Genomic DNA, 19,917 nt, shown 5'->3' with positions numbered 1-19,917 from the left:
AAAAAAATTTTTGTGAATTTTATATTTCTTATAGAGGTACCAATTCACTCCCTAACCCCTCAAGAAAGTTATGTTGCCAAGAAAATGTTTCAGCTTAAATTATCATATGAAAAAGCAAAAGGACCGTATGGCACACACATTCTACAACTGGAGGTCAATGTTAAGATTTAGAGGTCACCATTTGACACTTCCTTCCTATGGCGAAATTACCATATGTCATGCACAAGCATCTTCAAATTAATCCCTCTCCTTTCTTCTGTCATTGAACAGCAATAGGTTTGGGCTCCTGAACAGATTAAGCATTGTCTGCTGAATGATATGTTTGCTTTTCATGCAGTGAAGTTCTTTTGTGACAACAGAACAGCTGCATGAAAACAACTTTTTCATAATTTCCACACGAATGCATCATAATGTCAATCAGGCACGTGTGAGGTAAACAGTAGAACGAAAAGAAGTCCATGAAAAATAACACAAAAAGCAACTCTAACTCCATAAACCCTAAGAAGCACATCTTGCACAAATGAAAGTTTCATCTAGGAAATCATAATTCTTTATTATTATAAGAGATCTGATTTTTGTTCCTTATGAAATTATTTTACAATGTTATACTTATGAAATAAATAGAGCTACTTTTAATTCTATATTTCATAAGATCTACAAACTCCATTACAAAGTAATCTTGCAAAGAAATCCCAAATATTTCTATATTCCAGGGAATAATTTTATCATTTTTAATTACAAATTCAGTGATTATGACTTATAAATTATTTATCCTCCATGGAAAAAGTTGGTAAGCCTTGGTAGCCAGGAGTAAATTTGCAGGTTTTAATTTTTGTTCCGCCAAAATGTTCCTCTGATGGCTTCAGTTAGGACTTTTCTATAATTTCACTTTTTCAAAAATGGGGAGAAATTGTTATCCCTGGAAAGGCTGTGTTAATTTTGCATGGTTTTACTCTTAATTCTGAAAGGACAATAGAATGAGAGGGTGAGGAAATTCAATACAAATGAATAAAAGTTTAGGATTGAGTGGTCATTACCCTAACACAAGTCAAATAAGTGGTGGGATTAATGATTCCTATAAGGAACAAGTGTAAAAGGAAACTAGAAACGTTACTGGCAGAAATGCTAGAATAAGCGTATGTCTTAATAGAATATTGTTTAACATATTAACTATTTTTAAGGAAAGAAAAAAACAGATTCTGGATATTGTATTTTTGAAGTCGTATTTAAATGACATTTCATTTAGAAAAAAAGGCATTTACACTCATCCTTTAATAAATTTTATGGGCACTAAAAATCAAGAAAAATATTGTAATAGAAATCAAAGAATCAGATTTACTATGCTTTAAAAATCTCTGCATCGCCACCAAAAAATACTTTATTCACACTACCTCACAACTGAAATGGCAAAATCGACAGCACTTTCAAAATTCATCAGGAAATTAAACTCTGCTACAGCTTTCACAACTATCTACATAAGAAAAATCAGCAATTAGCAGAAAAAATTACTTCCAAGATAAAAAGTTCAAGATTTAATAAATAATAAATCTGAAGTTGCATGGGGCACTGAATATGGAAGATTTACACCATAAAACATAATCAAGCATTTGATTTCTTAACAGAAAAGCTGCTATGTCACCTATCAATTTGCTTCTCTTATTAAGGATTGGGAAAACAGCTGTAGCACAGCTTCAACATAGTGACAAAATTAACACAGTTCCAGTATTTTATCCGAGCCGCTTCAACCGCTTACTCTCATAAGAAAAGACAGGTGAAGATAAACAAACGTGTGTGACAACGTGTATATGCACACATCTGCCCTGGCTTCCCCTTACATAGCACATACATATCCAACATTATAACATCCCTAGATTCTGCTTCTCAACAGGAATATTTGAGTTTTTAATTGAAATTTGATTCTAAACTCCATTTAAATTTGATTCTAAACTACTCCTATTGTGATATTAAAATATTTATAGGACAGAAAGTTAACATACTTCGGGTGCTCCGTACATATTGGTCTAAATCTCATTATCTTCCTAGCACATAAACACAAGTAGCCCTTTTCAATACATTTTTCAGAGGAAAAAATTGTTAAAGAACAAAAAAATGCAATGTTTAAAAAAGTAAGTTTTTTTCAAAGCTTAATACTAAAAAAAAATACAATTATTTAATGATGAGTCCTTTTAAAGTATTTCATGGTAATCATGATGTTATGGGGAGGGTGGGTGAGGGGAGAGAAGAAGGAAGAGAAGAAAGAGAAAACATGAAAAAATTAGAAGTTAAGAAGCTTTGTAGAATTAACCACCACGTACTTAACATAAAGGCATTCAGCACTGAGTCTGCATCTAGTCCAGATATTATAGAGCAACATTTGGCTTTATATAAGTTTTCTTTTGTGTCAATACTTTTATGTTTTAGGTAGATGGGCATTTTAGCCACCTTTTAAATCAACATGAAACATTTGGATAAATCATTAGTTCAGCTTTCATTGCCTCTTTTTTAATGCTTGACTTTTTGAGGTACAAAACTAGATAATGCAACAACCTGTTTGGTTATGTATAATATATCATCTCTCCAATGCTTCATGCAATTGCCATAATTAATGCACTAACTTTGCTATGAATGCAATATTGGCAAGAAAACTCTAATTCTCCTTCCAATTCCTTTTGTTATCTGAAAAATTCCCATTCGATATTTCCTAATGCCAAAAAGATTACAAAAAGCTATACCAATACATTTAACTATTATCATGACTAGAAGGTTAGAAAACAAATACATTAATAATGAATGATAAAAAAAAAAAAACTTGTCTTTAAAGAAAGGAAGCCTCCAACCTTGTATGTGTAGTAATCATAAAGGCTGTCTTGAAGCCCCATTACAACGCTATCCTTTAGCATCGTACTACCAGACCCAGATAAAAACAAAAGTGCCTTCATAAGGGGTCCTATTTCTATTTCAGGAACCCTGCCTCATTAAATTAATCTACAAAATATGTCCAATAAGCTAGAGCTATTTTGTTGTTATTATACAAGAAGGCACTGTGCTTTAATTCTGCATGTTTTAATATGTCCAATAGAATTGGCAGCTCATGCAACATAAAGGGCAATAATATAAGCACAGTTTTAATACGTCAAACAGTATTAAAAAGCTCATTTTGAATACAGGATTCCCCTGCCCCATCCCCAAGTATGGCTTCTGATAGGAAACCATTTTCAAACATTTTAACTATTTCTTACAGCATTTACTTCTATATCACTAAATAATATGCTAATCCTGCAATTTCTTGCTTTACCAAATCTAAACATTAGCTATTGGTTTCCACCAATACTGTGGAAGATGATTTAACTTTGCCAAACCACATCTCCTAACCAATCTCCTTTCCTTTACTCCCAATATAAATACATATACTATCTATATATTATTTTAGATTTTTCTATTATATAGGTATATTTTATATGATATATATCTCTATATGAATAGTCATTTATATAGAGAGACAAATATCTCTATGTCTATGGAAATAATGTTCAATGTTGACTCAAATAGCTTACTAAGATCATACTTCTTTTCTTGGACACCTTGCTGGGGATTTTTTCAGAATTTAAAAAATTATATTTTCTCCCCATTTGTCTTCTTTTCTGTGTACCTATTTCTTCTAAGTTAAACCCCTCGACAGCTTCTCAATGATTTTTCACAGAGCAGTGTCATTTTTCCTTGAACCATCTCTTCGGAAGCCATCTCACAGCCCTGCTTGTATCTGCCACGTGGTTACCATCCTGAGACTTTCCTTCACTGTAATCCTTCACTGATGACCATGTCAGGTCACAAGTGCTCCCTTCAATGGGTTTCCCAGTTCCTGGGCCCCATGTTTTATTTTTCCTTGGTTTACTTCTTTATTTTGATGGAGCACATCTTGCAAAACTTTGCTGAGAAAAGGTACTCTATATAGTAATAGTAATTTTTTAAGACTATGAGTGTCTGAAATTGCTATTATTCTGCCTTTTTGACTGATGGTTTGCATTCAGAATTCTAAAAATGCAAAAATTATCTTTTCTCTAGCTTTTTTTTTTTTTGAGACAGGGTCTTGCTCTGTCACCCAGGCTGGAGTGTAGTGGTGTGATCACAGCTCACTGCAGCTTCTACCACCTGGTCTCAAGCCATCTTCCCAACCTCAGCAACCTGAGTAGCTGGGACTACAGGTGCACACCATCACACCCCGATAATTTCTGTATTTTTTTTTCTTCTTCTTTGAGATGGAGTTTCGCTCTTGTTGCCCAGGCTGGAGTGCAATGGCATGATCTTGGCTCACCACAACCTCCGCCTCCTGGGTTCAAGAGATTCTCCTGCCTCAGCCTCCTGAGTAGCTGGGATCATAGATGCGCCCCACCACAGCCGGCTAATTTTGTATTTTTTAGTAGAGATGGGGTTTCTCCAAGTTGGTCAGGCTGGTCTCGAACTCCAGACCTCAGGTGATCTGCCCACCTCAATCTCCCAAAGTGCCAGGATTACAGGCATGAACCACTGTGCCCGGCCAGTATTTTTTTTCTTTCTTTTTTTTTGGGGGGGTGGGGGAGGGTAGAGATGGGGTTTTGCCATGTCACCCAGGCTGGTCTCAAACTCTTGCATTCAAGCAATGCACCTACCTCAGCCTCCCAAATTCCTGGGACTAAAGGCACGAGCCACCAGGCTCCACCTTTCCTCAAGAAACACACACCTCCTAACCAATCTTCATCGTCCTCTCTTTAGCTTAGGGTTACTATTAAGAAGGCCAATAACATTTTTACTCTTTACATATAACTAATGAAACTGTTAAAGTTAGTCCAAATGTTACAAGAAACCATACAGAGAAAATGAACATCATATAAGTACTATGATCATGAAACAGAGATGTATTTGGAAATTAATGACAAAAGCAATTATATTAGCAGCTATGATAATTTCAAATATGCTACTTACACAATGTTAAAGTTTTGGTGGTATTGGTATTTCTGGACACTGCATTTCATAAACAAATTCCTATCCTAAAAAGTCACTGCAGAGTTCTTGGGCAATATGGACATAATTGTTTGGGTCAGTTGTTGTAGGGAATAAATGAAAAACACAGAGGAAAGTGCATGGTATGTACTAAGTAAATATATTTAGTCATGTTATAAATTCATTAATACCATTCATCATGGTGCTGATACAAACAATATATGCAAACCTTATTTAAGTGATGGACTCATTCATAATATAGACCCTTTCCATTAGATAGGAAACCACCAACTGAACACGTTTAGAAGCAATATAGAAATGCAATGTCCAAAGATTCTTAGGGGAAAAAAAAGGATATCCTTAAAACACCATAAAAGAAGAACACAAAAAACTAAGGGAAATAGGGCAGTACAAAGGTGCAGGCAGCAGAAAGGTAAGGACTTACCAGAGCAGAATGAATTAGCAGCCCAACAGGTACACAAGACAACACATGAAGGTGCTCATAATGTTTAAAAAATACAGTCACACTACTTCACCTGTAGATCACCACTGGATTATATCAGAAGTGCAATAAACACAGATGTGATGAAAATTTTACCTTGGCCTATAACTCAAATCAAAAAGTCAAAAAACAAAGTTTCTGTAAAAGGTTTCCCTCATTACTAACGTCCAAAATAAACCAATGAGTTCTCTAAGACCAAGAACCATGGGGAGAGAGTTCATTGTAAAAGATAAATGTATAACATAAACACTAACTTGAATTTGGTATATGAAGGCTATTAAAATTTTCTACTTCACTTAACACTAAATAAGTAACAATTACTATATGTCGATATTGGGCTAAGCACACAAAAACACACAAAGATAAGACAAAGTGTCTGCCCTCAAGGCACTCATTGTCTAGAAAAGCATATAATAACCAATTAAAATATTATCATAAATTGCACTCCTGTGGATTTTCTCCAATAGACATAATAAGCACCTTGAGGGCAGAGATTTGTCAGCCCTTACAGCCTCAGCACCTAGTTATTGACATACTGACTCCAGAAACATAAAGAGAAGGTTATCTGTAGATTCATTCATTCAGTAAATATTTCCTGAGCTCCTTCTATGTATCAGCCACTGTTCCAAGCACTTGGGATAAATCACTAAACAAAGCAGAAAAAAAATGTCCTTACCCTTTGAGCTTCCACAGCAAATCAAAGGTGTACACCAATTAAAAAAAATAAAGGCACAGAAGGTCAAACCCGCCAAATTTTAAGGGATTCTCAGATACATTCCTTAATATGATGTATGGACTCTATGTTAAGTACTGTTTATTTCTCTATAAATCCTGGAAAAGAATAGTGATTAAACTATTGTTTAATTTATATAACTCTTTCCTGAGATAATTTAACAATGACCACCTCTTACTTCTAAGTTTAGACAACCTAAATTGAACCCATTTCTGAAAAATAAAGTTGCAAAGAACATAACATAATCTTAAACTTTACATTGCTTAAACTTGCTTGGGCACCTCCCACTGAGTAAAGATGCAACTACTAAACATAAAGATATGGTCACAATCAAGATAAGCACTAGAGACACAGACCAGAGACTTATGTCATGAGATTAATGAATAGAGAGAAATACAGTACATTAGAACGTAGAACAGTCAGGCACAGAGGCTTACTCCTGTAATCGCAGCACTTTGGGAGGTTGGGGTGGGAGGATCACTTGAGCCCAGGAGTTCGAAACCAGCCTGGGCAATATGGTGAAACTCCATTTCTACAACAAATTTAAAATTAACTGGGCATGGTGGCCTTTGACTATAGTCCCAGCTATTCAAGAGCCTCGACTGGAAGTCGAGGCTGCGGTAAGCCACGATTGCACCACTGCGGTCCAGCCTGGACAAGAGAGTGAGACTCCGTCTCAAAGGAAAAAAAAAAAAGTAGAAAAGCCTAAAGCCATGAGCAGACTTACAGCTATATTTACCATGAATAAAAGTGTGGTTATTTGATATCTCTAATCCCTTTTTCTCAAGTAGCATGTTTCATAAACCACAAAATCAAGTGTCAAAAAAAATAAACTGTATAAAAAAAAGTAGACAAGTGACAATAAATGTTAATTATTGACAAACATTGAATTAACAAGTCCAATGTTAGGCAAAATAAACCTCTTGTGAAGATACTATTTTCCAATGAAGTGCCCTAATATTGGTTATGGAAAATTATATAAGCTGAACTATCTAAACTATCTTTATTCTCAAACCCAAATGTCTATGAAAGTTCCAATCCCCAGCTGAAGTCTTTACTTCATATAGATTATTTGGCAGCTGAACAAGTATTAGCCAACATGCAAGTGACAGCTTATTGAAAAGACGCATATTCATGTTTGCAATACAACTTAAAAAGACATTGTAAGTCAATGTGCACAGTAGAGGAAGTCAGGAAATAAAAAACATAAGAGGAAAATGTTTAGAAGCGAACCAAGCTAAGAAAAGCCAAAGTAGAAAGATGAAAAAATAATGCTCTAACTGCTGAAATCTTAGAGAACTCAGAGTCCTTTGTATCTCTTACCACTTCCAACCCTAAATTGGTTATTTATGTTCATGTTATCGACTAGACACATACTACTCAAGAGAGTACACGTCAGACCAATCTCTCTAACCTCCCTAACAAGAGTTGTTAGGAGACAAAAATAACTTAATATTTTTGAGAAAACAATTAACATTATATATTTATTTCAATATTAAAATAGAAAGTGAGCTTCATAATGGTATTCTAAAGTATTTTACTATATAGCGCTCTCTCAGTAGGAACTGCTGGCCTTCATTTACTTTAGAAGAAAAGTATATATGCTTTCCAAATGAAAATTCCTAAATCTATTGCCTTAAATAAATGCTTTTTTAAAAAAAGACCCAATTTTCAAAGCCGCCTTCACTGCTCTCAAAACTCAATGCTTTTCTGAGAGAAGCAATATTAAAGTATTCGAACTTTAAAAATCTTCAGACTTGACCAGGTGAGCAAATCTAACACCATCATGGTGGTGAATATATAATGCATCATGACAATGTCACAAATTATATGAGAATGTTTCCATCTATTATGATTACAGAGAAGGAAAAATGTAATTCAAGAAGAATCACCAACTGCTAAGAATCATAATGAAGATGATGAGGAGGATAACAAATAATATCTCTAACAGAAGTAAATATTGAATCGTCCCGCCATTGATTCGTTGAGTATATCCTGGAAAATACTGTCAATGAATTTGGAAAAATAAAACATATACTATTGCAGAAAGAGCACGGGATCTAGAGTTAAAAAGCGCTGGTTGTGTCCTAATCATACTACCATTACTAAGAATACATTAAACAAGTCCCTTGCCAGTATGAGCCTGTTTCCATTTCTACCAGTAATAACACTCTAAAAATATCACAACTCCATATATACAAATAATATTTACTTTATAAAATAATAGATATTTGGAACATTTTTAAATAAAGGGAAAGGAACTTCCACTTCTGGCCAAGATGGAGTAACAAGAAACAGATTTGCAGTCAGGCCCAAAACAACCAAAAACAAACAAACAAAATGACAAAATGTATAAACAATGGTTTTCAAGCCACTGGGCATCATGCAATGAAGGACTGAGAGATGGGAGACAAGCAACGTGAGCCCTGTGATCCTATGATTACCCCAGCTTATTGCCTTAAGAGAGTTCCTAGGTGAAGCTACATGGAGAACAAAGTGAGCAGCCCAGCAGTTTCCCTGAGTTGAGGAGACAAAGCTGAGAGTCTCAGGAAACCAGGGCAGCTAGAATTCAATGTACAGACAGAAGGGAGCTGCAAAGATCAAAGTTCTTCAGAGGATCTCCCTCAAGTATACAGCAGAATACCAATCAGTACATGTCTGTAAAGAAACTACTCGAGCTGGGGGGAAAACATCTAAAGGACCAGAAACAGTGCCTGCTCCCAACAGCCTAAATGGAAAACCTCATAATTCACAGGGCATTGGATATTCTGGAAGGTTTGGCCTCAGTAATAGGGAGTAATTCATCTTAGAGCACTGCTCCAAATCCACCTAACAAGTCATAAAAGCAAGACCAGGAAAAAAAAGAAACTGTTTCCACATGACATAACTGCATCCCACAACAAAGCTCAAGATTTTTAAGAACACAAAAGTGTCCAGCACCCAAACAGGCAAAATTCAAACATCTCCCATCTATTCTAAGATTATCAAACATGCAAAGAGGCAGGAAAGCACCGTCCACAAGGAGGAGAATAATTAATTTAAACCAACCCAGAACTGACAGAGCTATCAAAATTATCAGTGAAGGGTGTTAAAACATTTATTATAACTGCAATCCATGTATTCAAAGCAGTTAGGTAGAGACAAGGAAAAAAAATTTTAAGACCCAAATCAAAATTCTGGGGACACATATAACAATGTCTGAGATCAAAAGTGAATTGGATGACAGCTGGGCATGGTCACTCATGCCTGCAATCCCAGCACTTTGCGGGGGCCAAACAGGGAAAATTGCTGCAGCCTGGGGGTTCAAGACCAACCTAGGCAACATAGCGAGACACTGTCTCTATAAAAAAAAATAAAAATAAATTTTTAAAGTGCACTGGATGGGACCAATGGCATATTACACATTGCTGAGAAAAGACTAATAAACTTGAAGACGTTGCAATAGAAACTATCTCAATCAAAACACAGAGAGGAAAAATAATCCTGAAATAAAAGAGCACCGTGATAGGTGAAACAACTTCAATCAGCCTAACGTACATGTAATTTCAGTCCCTTAGAGAGAGGAGGGAGGAAAGGGCAGAATGACTATTTGAAGAAATAATTATTGAAAATTTTTCAAAATTAATAAACTCAATGAACCCCAACCACAAGAAACATGAAGAACACTACACTGAAGAACCACACAATCAAACTGCTCAAAACCAGTGATAAACAGAAAATCTTAAAAGCAACAAGATTAATAAAGTAATGTTACAGTCAGAGGAACAAAGATAAGAATGCTATCAGATCTTGTTAGAACTAATGCAAACAAGAAGACAACAGAATATCATCTTCAAAGCATTAAAAGATATAAAAAGTCAAGCTGGAATTCTATACCAGGAAAAAAAAAAAAAACCTTTCAAAAACAAAGACAAACAAAGATGTTTTCAAATGTACAAAAACTTGAAGAGCAGACCCTCACTAAAAGAAAGATTAGCATGCAGGGCTTAAAACCTAGATGACAGCTTGATAGGTACAGCAAAACAACATGGCACATGTGTATCCATGTAGCAAACCTGCACGTTCAGCACATGGATCCCAGAACTTAAAGTTAAATAAATAAATAAATAAATAGATACATACATACATACATAAAAAGAAAGCTTAAAGTAAGTCCTTTTGTTAGAAGAATTTTACCAGATAGAAATCTTGATCTACACAAAGGAATGTAGAATACCAAAAAAGGTAACTACGTGGGTAAATATGTATTTTTTCTTATTTCAGTCTCTTTAAAATATAATTACTGTTAAACACAAATCACAAGAATAATTTGTGAGGTTTATAACATATATAAAAGTAAAATGCAGGACAACAGTAGCATAAAGACCAGGAGATGAGAAATGCTAATATAATATTATAAGGTTTAACATTTATATTAAATGTTAAATAGTATAATACCACTTGAATGTACATTGTGATAACTGAAAGACATAGACTACAGACTCTAAAAAAACTACTAAAATAATAAAATTAAAAATTAGCTTATAAAGCCATAAAGGAGATAAAATGGAATCATAAAAAAAATCTTTTTAGTCTAAAAGACAGCAGAAAAAGAACAAAAAATAAATGCAATGAAGAGAAAAATAAGGTAGTAGGATAACAGATTGAAACCTAACCATATCAACAATCACATTAAATGTAAACGGCTTATGCATCTCAAGTAAAAAGCAGGTCAGATTGGATTAAAAAATAAGACCCACTATATGCTGCCCACAAGAAACACATCTTAAATATAAAGAGCCAAACAGGTAAAAAGTAAAAGGATGAGAAAAGATTATACTATGATAACAGTAGCCAAAAATGCTGAAATTACTGTATTATTATAAACAAAGTAAATTTCAAAGCAAAGGACATTACCAAGGATAAAGAAGGTCATTTCATAATGACGAGGGTCAAATAATCAAGAAGAAATAAAAATTCCAAAGGTTTATGCACCTAATAAGAGAGCTTCAAAATATATGAAGCAAAAACTGGGATAGAAATGCAAGAAGGAATAAACAAACCCATAATTATAGCTGCAGATTCAATACTCTTATTTAATTGATAAAGGCAAGCAGGCAGAAAAATCAGCAAGTATATACTAAACTTGAACACGGGCAACTTGACCTGACTGACAGTTATAAAATATTCCACCCAACAACAGCAGAATACACATTCTTCTGAAGTACACACAGTATATTTACCAAGACAGACTATATTTGGGGCCATAAAACAAGTCTCAATAAATTCAAAAGGACTGTTCTCAACACACATAAAATGATACATATATGAGGTCATAGATATGTTAATTAGCTTGATTTAGCCATTCCACAATGTACACATGTATCAAAACATCATGTTGTACACTATAAATGTATGCAATGTTACTGGCCCATATATAAACACAATCAATTGAAACAAATGCCAAAGGATTCAAACCACACAAAATATAGTATCTGACCATAAAATGAAAACCAGTAACAGATAGATCCTAGGAAAATCCACAAGTGTTTGGAAATTATATTAACTGATTACTAAATTATCCATGGGTAAAAGAAAAAAATCAAAAGGAAAATTAAAAGTACAATATGGCAAAGTGTGTGTAATGCCACTAAAATAATACTTAGGGGAAAATTTGTAGCATTGAATGCCTATATTAGAAAAGGAGAAAGGTTTTAAATCAATGATCTCAGCTTTTACCTTAAGAAATTAAAAATATAAGAGCACATTTAAAATAGAAAAAATAAATAATAATCAAATCAAAAATCAGTGAAATAGAAAAATAATAGATATCAATGAATAGAAGGCTGGTTCTTTGAAAAGATCCATAAAATTGCTAAACTACAAGACAGACTGATCAAGAAAAAGGGAAAAAACATAAATTATGAATAACAGAAATGAAAGAGTGAATATAATTTCAAATCCTACAAATATGATAGTAAAAGCAAAATAAAAAGATTACACACAACTTTTTGCTAATAAATTTGACACAAATGATCAAAGTTTACCCAAGTAGACATTTTTGAAAACAAGCAGAATAGCCCTATATCTATAATACTTTTAAAACCGTAGTTAAAAACCTTCCCATAAAGAAAACCCGTGGGCTTTCACTAGTGAATTAGATCAACCAAATATGGAAGAATTATCAACCTACACTCACCCGTCCAGAAAATACAGGGAAAGGGGCTACTTCCTAATTCATTCTGTGAGGCCAGCATTATCCTATCAGCAAAACTGGACAAAGGCATTAATAGAAATGAAAACTAAAGACCAAACTTCCTCATGAACTTACACATGAACACCCTTAACAAAATTTTAGCAAATTGTACCTAACAAACTATAAAATTGGTAATTCAAAATGTGGTCTATATTGCAAGGATGTTTTAAAACTTAAAAGTCAATATACTTTGTCTTATTAAGAAAATAAAATACAAAAATCAAATAATCATTTCAATAGATGCAGAAAAAACATCTGAATAAAATCTAACATCTACTCATAATTTTTAAAATCTCAACAAACTAAGAATAGAATGGAACTTTTTCAACCTGATAAAGAACATCGAAGAAGGCCGGGTGTGGTGGCTCACGCATGTAATCCCAGCACTGTGGGAGGATCACGAGGTCAGGAGCTCAAGACCATCCTGGCTAACACGGTGAAACCCTGTCTCTACTAAAAATACAAAAAATTAGCCGGGCGTGGTGCAGGCGCCAGTCCCAGCTACTCAGGAGGCTGAGGCAGGAGAATAGCATGAACCCAGGTGGCGGAGCTTGCAGTGAGCTGAGATCGCGCCACTGCACTCCAGCCTGGGCGACAGAGCTAGACTCCATCTCAAAAAAAAAAAAACAAAACAAACAAACAAACAAAAAAACAAAAAACTTTATTCTTAGGCAACCCAAGGTAAAAAAAAAAAAAATTCTTACTAAGGTAAGAAAAATTGGACAAAAGATATAAATAGGCATTTCGCCAAAATGGACATATGGATGGCAAACAAAAAAACAAAACAAAACAAACAAAAAAAACAGCACATTGAATCCAAAAAATGGAGGAGGATGTAAATAAAGAGCAGAATTTAAGGAAGTGGGGAAAAATATGCACTAGAAAGGATAAAGTCAAATTGAGGTCATTAAAATGACTAATAAGATTGATAAACCCCTGGTAAGACCGATGAAGCAAAAAGAGAGAAGACATAAATTATTAAAATCAGGAATAAAAACAAGGACGTATTACAGATACCAGAGAGATTAAAAGACAATATTATAATCTCAAATGTCAATATATTTGAAAATTTAGAATCAGAGAAACTCCTAAATATGTACTACTTAACAAAACTGACACCAAAGAAACAAAATCTGAAAAGTCAATGAGATAAGTTGAACCCAGAATTAAAAACTGCCTACAAAGAAAACTCTAGATCTAAATCCAGCAAATTTAAATCTAGAGTTTGAATTTATGAAAGAAATGTTGCCAATCTTATACAAACTCTTCATGAAAATAGAAAAAAAAGAAAACATTCCACAACTCAGTTTTTGTAACCTGAATAATCTGAAAGCTTCTAAGGACATCAGAAAAAAAAAAAGTTTTCCTAAATAAAAAATATTAAATCAAATACAATAATTTATAAGAAAATAATATATCACAACAAAATTGGTTTTATTCTAGGATGCAAGATTGGGTTTATGTTCTAAATTTGCCACATTAATAGAGGAAAATTAAAAGTTATACAATCATCTCAATCAATACAGAAAAGATATGATAAAATCCAAATACACTGATGATAAACATTAGCAAAGAAGGAATAAAAGGTAGCTAGTTTCTTAACATCTACAAAAGTATATAGGAAATATCATAATTATGAAATGTTTAAAAGTTTTCCCTTTGAAACTGGGAAAAGGTTATCTCATATGATTACCCTGACATTCAAAGGAATCCCCAGATAAATTATTTTAATTAATAGGTGAATTCAGCAAGATTGCTTGATACAGTATTAGTATACAAAAATCAACTGCATTTCTATACTGGGGCACAGAAATGAAAAATAGTTAAACATTACCAGTTAAGAAAAATTTTTAAATCCAATATCCAAATCCAATATTTAGATATATATGTTATATATCTAAAATATATATAAAACCTCTACACACAAAACCATATGAGTTATGATAGATAAAGAACACCTAAATAAATGCAGAGACATATCAAGTTGATGTATAATGAGTGAATCCCATAAAGATATTATCTCCAAACTTATCTAAATTCAATATAACTGCAATTAAAATCACAACAGGTTTTTGAGGCAATTGAGAAACTGATTCTAAAATTTACATTGAAATTCAAAGGGACAAAAGAAGCCAAGACACACTTTAAAAAAAATAAGGTGGTAAGATTTCATCTACTGAATATCAAGTCTCATTACAGAGCAACAGTAATTAAGACACAAGGCTAGACAAACCAATCAATGGAATCAAACAGCCCAGAAACATACTATCGTCTATAAAGAAATTCTATTGGCCAGATGCAACGGTTGATGCCTGTAATTCCAGCACTTTGGGAGGCCAAAGTGGGTGAATTGCCTGAGCTCAGGAGTTCAAGACCAGCCTGGGCAGAATGGCAAAACCCCATCTCTACTAAAAATAGAAAAAATTAGTCAGGATGGTGGTGTGCACCTATAGTCCCACTTGCTCGGGAGGCAGAGGTGGGAGGATTGCTTGAGCCTGGCAGGTGGAGGCTGCAGTGAGCTGTGATTGTGCCACTGCACCCCAGCCTGGGTCTCCTAATAGAAAAATATGTAAGAGTTGAACATTTACTTCACAAAAGAAAATATAGAAATGAGTAATCAACATATAACATGTGTTTAAACTAAACAGTAGTAAAGGAATGCAAATTAAACATATGAGACACTATTATACACACATCAAAATGGCTAAAGTGAAAAAGAAGGAAAATATTAGGTGTTGGCTAGGGTATCTCATCAGTTGTATATAAGAGTTCTCATTGCTCCATATCCTAGTCAACGCTTAATATTTTCTCTTTTTCACTTTAGCCATTGTGATGAATGTATATCAGTCTCACACTTAGGAAAACACTTTAACATTACCTACTAAAGCTGAAGATATTCAGAAATTTCCACTTTTAGTTACATACAAAACAGAAATGCTTATAATATACACTAGGTTTAAAATACAAGGATGCTCATAGCAGAATCATTTATAAATACCAAATGCTGGACACAATCCAAATGTCTAATGACCAAAAAAAGAGAATAAACTGTGATCTATTCATTCAACAGAATACTATACAGCAATGAAAATGAACAAACTATGGTCAAATGCAACAACACTGATAAATGTCACAAAAGACAAGCACAAAATATATACTGTTTAATTGACTAAATTTATATAAAACTTAAAAGATAGGCAAAATTAAACAATAGAGTTTAGAAATTAAAACTTAGGTGGTACAACTGTAAAAGAAAGAAAAGAAGTGGCTTCACAAAAGTCAAGATAGTGATTACCTCTAGGAGAGGAAGGTATGATGATTGGGAAGGAACAAGCAGGATGCTTCTGAAGTGCTGGCAATACTCTAATCCTTGCCAAGGACATAGTTACAAGGGTGTTCTGCTTCTAAAAATCACTGTACGTTTCTGTTTTGTGCATGTTTCTGTATGTATATTATATTTCACACATGCAAGCATAAAAAAGTTATCTAACCAAAACTATTATAAAACTTTTATATAGCTTAACATACACTATTACATAATGATCTTATAACTTTAATTAGAGGTCAGGGAAATGAGAAGGGTGACTGTGTGGGTTTGGAAATGATGGATAGAAATGGCATAGAAAGTGTGGGAGTTTATCTTCCACAATGAGAACCATCTGACAGTGCCTAACGCTGAAAATCAAGCACACCATTCAAGGATGTTAAAGTAAGTCTCAAATAATCGCTAAGAGAGATAAAAGTACTTGTCTTGTGGAAGAGGAAAACTACAGATATAAAGTTGGGGGTCTACTGTTTAACAAACCTTGTAAAACTACTGTTTGACTCTTTCAAACTTAAAAAAAAGTAGGGAGAAAAATGCCAGTATGCCACCATTTATAAGCAGAACCTGCATCAACCCATCTGTTGCTTACTTCTTTACTTTTCTCTATCACATTCTGTGAAGAGTCAGTATTAACTCTTTGTCTAAAGGAAAGTTCTCTAAGTAGACATAACTCCCCAACTCTCTTGATTAGCTCATTTGTCAGTCTTAATAGGAATATAAAAGATATATGCAGATACATCTAAGTATATTAATTAATTATACTCAGGAATATGTAGAAATTATTAGTAGAGGAAGAGAAACTCAACCTTTCTTCTCTTCCACCTCCTAATGAAAAACAAAGCTATAGGTGAAAGTTAAGGTATATAATGACTCAAATAAAAAGAAAAGATAAAAAGAATAGCTTAACAAGGATTTCCACTTATGAATCACAACACATGAACTATGGGAAAATGGCAGATTAGTTGTAGTATGGAACTATGAACTTAAGCTTTTCTAAATGTAGTTTAAAATAGGTATAACTTTTAAACTCAAGAAACACACAATTAAAACACTACTGTTGTCAAGTTAAGGTGCCCCTAATGCATAAAAATTAGGCCAAAGACAGTATAATAAAATTATCTGAAATATGCTCATTTATCACTTTCTAAATAAATCTGATTTATCCTTAACTGACATCTTAATTATCCATATTTACATCTGGAATATAACAACTTTTCTCTCTTTTAACAATCCAAGACAAACAAATATTATGATTATACATTAGCTATGCCTCCTCAGTTTCTAGAGCTGAAATGTCATGTCAATTACTTAAGAAGATTTAATTTTACCTTGTTTAATCTGTCCTTGCACAATATTACTGGAAGTTGGAGGAGAACCCCTTGACTTAGAAAGGTCTGGGGTGCTTGGTCTAGGTGGCCTTAAAAAAGAAGAAAAAAATACAAGATATATTTTGACACTGTCATATTTCCAGAACTATTTAAAATAAAAAATGTTCTACTTCTAAACGAATCACAAAAGAAACATATATGGAACATTTTCAATTTACCATTCCAGAAAGATTTTTTTTGGTTTGGACCTATTAACGTTTTCCATTTCAAATGAGTAAATGATTAGCAAGTAAAAATCTGACATGTACAATTTGTGCTTTATATTAGTTTAAGAAATATTTTCTAACATCATACTTAACCCTTTGTTCTTCAATATTCAGATGCTGAGATTTCAGTCTACTCCACAGCATTAATCCAAGTGAATTCATAGAAAGCTAGATTAAAAAACATTCAACCCAAAAACCTGAAAACAGTCTTCAGGCATTAAGAAATCTTGGACTATAGAGGCAGACTGTCTCAGTTGTGAATTCTGACACTACCACTTACTAGCTATGTTACCTTGGGCACGTTACATCATCTCTGTGTGTCTCAGTTTTGTTCTCTGTAATAAAAGGGATAATAAAAGTACATACCTCATAGGGTTAAGGGAACTAACAAATTAGTTTTTGTAAAGTACTTACAACAGAGACTGACACAAAGTAAGTGCTATATAAGTATTTGTTAGAATTTTTAATTCTTCATATGGTAAATGCTCAATAGAGTATAATAAAAAGTTGTCTCCATAAAAAGACAAATTGAGGCTAAGTATTCTGGAAATATTAAAATAGTATTCTCCTGCATTTTAAATAGTTTTTTCTTTCTCTATTGAAAAATTCTGACTATACTTCTCACAAAATTCTGAAGCCAAATCTCTGAACACGTCAATCATTACATATAAGTTACAATGAGAAGAAGCATTTAATGAAATATACATTTTTTTTTTTTTTTTTTGAGACAGAGTCTTACTCTGTTGCTTAGGCTGGAGTACAGTGGCACAATTGTGGCTCACTGCAGCCATGAACTTCCAGGCTCAAGCGACCCTCCCACCTCAGCCCCCCAAGTAGCTGGGACTACATGCATGTAACCACCATGCCCAGCTAATTACTTTTATTTTTGCAGAGGCAGGGTCTATGTTGCTCAGGCTGGTCTCAAACTCCTGGCTTCAAGTGATCCTCCTGCCTCAGCCTCCCAAAGTGCTGGGATTACAAGTGTCAGCTACCATGCCCAGCCTCAAATATATATCTTGAATTGAATATTAGGGCAAACTTCAAGTACATATACAATTTTATAATTATATTTACAAGAGCTAGTCTATATGACCAACTCCCTCATTCCAAATTTTTAAAAAACATCTAAGTATGCCAATGCATACATAAAATTGTTTAATTTTATTATGTTTTAATCGGGCATTTTGAAACTGGTGTTTTAAAATGTAAAAGGGAAACAACTGAGATGACACCAAAATAATAAAACTGTGTAGAGCCAAAAAAGAGTAATCAACAATGAAAAAATAAAACAGGTTTCTTTTTTTGAAACTTAAGAATAAAATCAAACTATCATGGTCACACCTGGTAGGACCCTTCTTCATATGATCACCAATAAAAGTTGCATTGGTCATACTCATTAAAGTATTTGCCAAAGAAATGATAGACAGGAGATGCTGTGTGGTGACGGCACGGGACACTCCGTAAGTTCCCTTTCCTACTCCCTCAGACGCTGGCAGCTTCCTTCCTACTTCTGTTTTCCCATGTGACAGTTTACAAGCAGGCTGATTATAACCCGGCAGCATCAGTGACATATGGCCTCCTCTTGACAAGAGGCCAAACGATACTGTGCAGTGGGGTTTCAGCATTCCAAGGCGATCCAGGCAAACTTCATCCAGTACTTCATTCAAACCCCAGGCGTGAAGGCAGGACATAAACAGCTTTGCAGTGTCCATAGTTAAATTATATTCTAATAGGGTCAATGGCTTTGATTTGCTGGACCGATATTCAGGATCACTTTCTTCCCTTCTCTGCCTCATTATCTCCTCATCCTCCTCTTCATCATCAAGGAGGTGTTCCTTGATGTTCTCTTTGATCGTTTCTTTCACTTGTTGGAAGAGAACTGCTGCTCGTTTTCCAGTTAAAAAAGAGCCCCCTTTGTCTGAACTGCCAGATGCTTTTTGCAAATTCTCTGGGGAAATAAGAGCAGTATTCGGCCTAGAGGCTTCTTCAGTCAGGAGTTGAATAATCAACGCTTCCACATCAAAGAATAGCACATGTATGTCCGGGTCTGTTAGGTTTGTCTTTATTGCTTGAACCATCAGGGAGTTATGAGAATATTTAGGTAAATTTCCCTGTAATAAATATTTTTAAAAGATAGTTATAATTAAAAGTGCTTAATTTCATACATTCATTAATAAACAATAAATAATCAGAGGAATTAACATGCTTATTAAGCTGTCCTTCTAGGAACCTATATCATGAAAAGTAACATACTAACTTTGCCAATCAGCAGCATGTAAAAGATATCAGCTTACACAATTAGAAGAACTTTATGCTGAAACAATCACAAAATTGCCAATTAGTTTAAAAACCAAGAAAATAATAGTTTATTATTGAAGCAGGGAGTCTCTTTACTCACAGTAATGATTAAAATGTGTTTCAATAATTTATGAGCAAATCCTGTCTCTGAAAATAAACTACTGTTCCACCTGATGGAATAATCCGTTTATCGTGGCTCCTGATCCTTTAAGTTGCTACAACCATCATATCCCTCCTTTTTCCATTTTACCTT

General features: G+C 34.0%; 1 protein-coding gene across 6 annotated transcripts in view; it reads right to left on the bottom strand.

Moving 5' to 3' along the window:
• WDR7 (WD repeat domain 7) overlaps nt 1-19,917 on the bottom strand; it is a 377,397-nt gene that overhangs the window by 253,540 nt on the left and 103,940 nt on the right. For all 6 annotated transcript variants that reach the window (XM_009434062.5, XM_009434059.5, XM_523934.7 and 3 more), the window contains exons 15-16: nt 18,708-19,477; nt 17,101-17,189 (exon numbers count right to left, since the gene is read on the bottom strand). In XM_009434062.5, the coding sequence (XP_009432337.3) occupies nt 17,101-17,189; nt 18,708-19,477 (859 nt within the window). The remainder of the gene's footprint in view (nt 1-17,100; nt 17,190-18,707; nt 19,478-19,917) is intronic.

This window comes from Pan troglodytes, chromosome 17 (genome assembly GCF_028858775.2).
Source record: "Pan troglodytes isolate AG18354 chromosome 17, NHGRI_mPanTro3-v2.0_pri, whole genome shotgun sequence".
In the NCBI taxonomy this organism is placed as follows: domain Eukaryota; kingdom Metazoa; phylum Chordata; class Mammalia; order Primates; family Hominidae; genus Pan; species Pan troglodytes.
Note: the sequence above shows the minus strand (reverse complement) of the source record. Positions and strands in the feature narration are given on the sequence as shown.